This window comes from Triticum aestivum, chromosome 1D (genome assembly GCF_018294505.1).
Source record: "Triticum aestivum cultivar Chinese Spring chromosome 1D, IWGSC CS RefSeq v2.1, whole genome shotgun sequence".
NCBI classification, from domain to species: Eukaryota; Viridiplantae; Streptophyta; class Magnoliopsida; order Poales; family Poaceae; genus Triticum; species Triticum aestivum.
Genome location: NC_057796.1, coordinates 408,675,765 through 408,679,076, shown reverse-complemented (window position 1 = coordinate 408,679,076; position 3,312 = coordinate 408,675,765). Strand labels below are relative to the sequence as shown.

The 3,312-nt window shown below is 44.3% G+C and overlaps 1 protein-coding gene across 1 annotated transcript in view; it reads right to left on the bottom strand.

Annotated features, from left to right (window-relative positions):
- The window catches only part of LOC123182454 (dr1-associated corepressor homolog), a 6,000-nt gene extending 3,013 nt beyond the window's left edge, over positions 1–2,987 (bottom strand). Inside the window, exons 1-2 of the mRNA XM_044595014.1 lie at positions 2,742–2,987; positions 1,079–1,151 (exon numbers count right to left, since the gene is read on the bottom strand). Of these exons, the coding sequence (XP_044450949.1) occupies positions 1,079–1,151; positions 2,742–2,774 (106 nt within the window). The 5' untranslated portion in view covers positions 2,775–2,987. The remainder of the gene's footprint in view (positions 1–1,078; positions 1,152–2,741) is intronic.
- Between the last annotated feature and the right edge of the window lie 325 nt (positions 2,988–3,312).

The following is a 3,312-nucleotide window of genomic DNA, read 5'->3' as shown; positions in this document are numbered from 1 at the left end:
TAATACTGTGCAATGTATACACAAGTTCTTCCCATGTCTAGCCCTCTCCAAGATTTCCCTTTCCCTGCACCATGGCTCCCCACCTAACTTGTGCTCCTCTACCAAGTTTGACCCACCAGGACATGTAAAATAAATTGACTAGCTACAAATCAGGAGAACAGAGAAAGCCAAATCATCAAGACATGTTGGTAGCATATCGCTGAGCTAACAGGGTAGAGATGAGGTGCCTGGTGGAGGAGCCAGTCAGGGGTCACTCTGGCATGGAAATATGGTGGTGAAGCACCTGTGGGGGAGGTGTAAAGGCAACTGTGGATGCGTGGATTAATATAGGAGAATAGGCTTACATGGTTGACCATTGAGCCTGAACTCAGTTTCCCTGGCCCAAAGGATTCACATTTGCACCTTAGCTCTGCTGACCTCGGTAACAAGTTCCTCCTCTTAACAAGAAAAATGACTACCGTTGCACTACATCTTCCCTATATGTTTATGGACAGTATGATTCTCTAGTTTGAAATCAAGATCTAGAATGACCATATATCAAATCATGTCATCTGAATCAAAGTGTAGTGCTGACTGACCGGCAGCTGCAAACGTGTCATGCTCCAAACAATACAAAACACGACTCTGTAAAGATAAATTCAGAGGATCTATCCCTGTCAACTTCCCGAAAGGACCAAATAGTTCTACAATTTTGCTTTTTTGTTTACACCAAGAAGGAGCAATAGATACTAATGTCTGCAATTATTTTTAGCTTCGGGTTGAATATGAGAAAATAAAAAGAAAGATGAAATTGCTATTACAGCGGTCAACACTGCCATTTCTGGAGCCCTTCAATGGAGCTATTTTGCCAACTACATTTAAATAAGATAGTACTTATTATGTTTCTAAAGAGGCGCAGCTTAGATAGACAAACGGTGTATGTAGCATATGTCTATGGCCTCTTGAAGATATGCTACCGAACTCTCTCGTTAACAACAGATGGCGAAAAAAAGATGATGTATGTAATGAAATAACTCCGGAACTGATAAGAGGCGAGTTGAAGGAAAGTTCTGCAAACAAGAGGCTGTGGAAAACTTACAAACTAGAACAGGTACTGCTAGAGCAATCTTGCCGACATCTTCATCTGCTTGCATGATCTTCTTAATCCGAGGCTGTATAACAAAATACAAGAGGAAGCTGATGTCACATTAACAGAAGAGTACCATGATACCATCTGAAAAGTAGTAGGAATCTGCCATTTTGAAATTATGACAACATGTCATCAATAAAACACTCATTAATCATAATTATGATTGTTGCATACTACAGTGCAAATGGCCTACGATGCAACTTCGATGGAAAAGGACATGACAGCGATAGTATTCACATGTGGTTATGAGCACAGGTCCTAGCAGATGAAGAAAATAGATTCTACTAGCCCTTGTGAAAGAAAGGGTAATGAAGAAGGTATCTCTATCCACTGTAGAAAAACTTTAGTATCATGAGGATTCCATTGTACAGCAAACGTATGTCATCAAAACACTTGCATCTTCCCCCAAAGATGGACCAAAAACAGATTGGAGAATATACCATGCTCATAATAAGATAAACACTCTACACTACATATTTTTATAGATTGTACACAGCTTTAACCAACACTCATTGCCTGTTGTGGGCCAGATGTCAAATAGTAGAATCCTACTGTCTATTTACCATTTGAAATATACTACAAAATCTGAACAGTACCAACTCGTCGGGCTAAGAAGCTTCCCTGCCAGGTTGCCACCACAATCTATATCTATGATACCAATGTCAACAGATCAACAACTATAAAAAGAACTCACATGCTTGATTCTATAGTTAGCACTTTGTACCAACAATCGTGCTCCTCTTTTAATTTAGGAAAAAAAGGAAGGAGCACTTGGTGTTCATTATGTGGGAATATTAGTTTAGGTACAATCGGCCCGGTTTGAAGCAAGCTACCGATCAAAATAGGAAACACCGCAGAAGACCTGGTGTTGATCATCTCTTGAGACAATTAAGCCACCTCCGCTGAAGTTAAACTCTCATTCCTAAAAAAAGCTCATATTTATAAAAGAGTTATTAATATTCATGTCCATCTATTTTCAGTAAATAGTGAATGCAAGTAATTTCTGTTAACTTCGTTCCTTAAAGAACAAGGCCTAGCAATTGAAGCACAAGGTTGACCCAAGGATTTAATCATAACGAATTATTCAAACATAAAATAAATTGACCCTAACATTAAATAATAAAGTAGATTAATAGCACACTCTCGTCCGCGGAAAGCAATATACTAGTGAAACGTTAACAGGGTAGGCAGAATCCACATAATCCAGGATTTTTCACGCATCCACCACCTACATCATATATGCCCATCTATAACCGCAGCTTCATTGCCATCGGGACAGCGAACCATAGCCACCATAAAAACAAACGTACATGAAACAAGCCCAGGATGAGCACACGCGAGAGGCTAAAAATCCTAACCGTGCTGCGAAATCTACATACTATTTACCGACAGCGCCCAAAAATTCGCCAAACGTGCATCTATCAAGCCCAGCCATGGAGAGAAACAGGTAAACATGCATATCGCAGGTCCATTGGCCGCCAATTTACGAAATCCTAACCGCCGGAAACAAAACCTAGACGAAGCACACAAAAAAATCGCGAGATCGACGGCGCGCACAGCGTAGGGGGAGGCCCGAACCGGCAAAAAAAAAACGCAGGGACATGGGTCATACCGCGGGGAAGCGGGTGTCGAGCTTCTTCCTCATGGCGCGGAGCCGGCGGCGTCGGAGAGAGCGTCCCCGGCGGAGAGAACGCGGCGGCTGGAGGTCGGATCGGCGCGGCGGACGAAGCGGGGGACATCGGATCGGAGGGGGGAGAAAGCCACAAACATAAATAGCGATTCGGATAGATTTCTGATTTGGGGATTAGGGTTTCCGTTATCGCTATCTTTTCACTTTTTTTACGGGGAAAAATAAAAACAAACTATTTTTTTCCCCATAAACAGCGCGGCCAATGGCCGCGCGAAGCGGGCAGCGGTGCGCGAACTCTCCGGCGCGTGGACGCTAAGCTCCTGGACCCAGCGCATAGGCCTTAGCCTCACGTGCGGCGCTAAGACCGTAGAGTCCATGTGGCGGATGCGACGGACCGGGTCCACGGAGACGTTTCGCGGTGGGTAAAAGCTCAGCGCGATGTGGGGGCCCGCGTAGTTAGACCTCTCCCTCGTTTGCGCGTGCGGCCGCACGTCAGCCGTCCGCGTCGCGTTCCCCGGATGAGGTGGGCCCCACGTTTCTGGCCGGTTCGTGG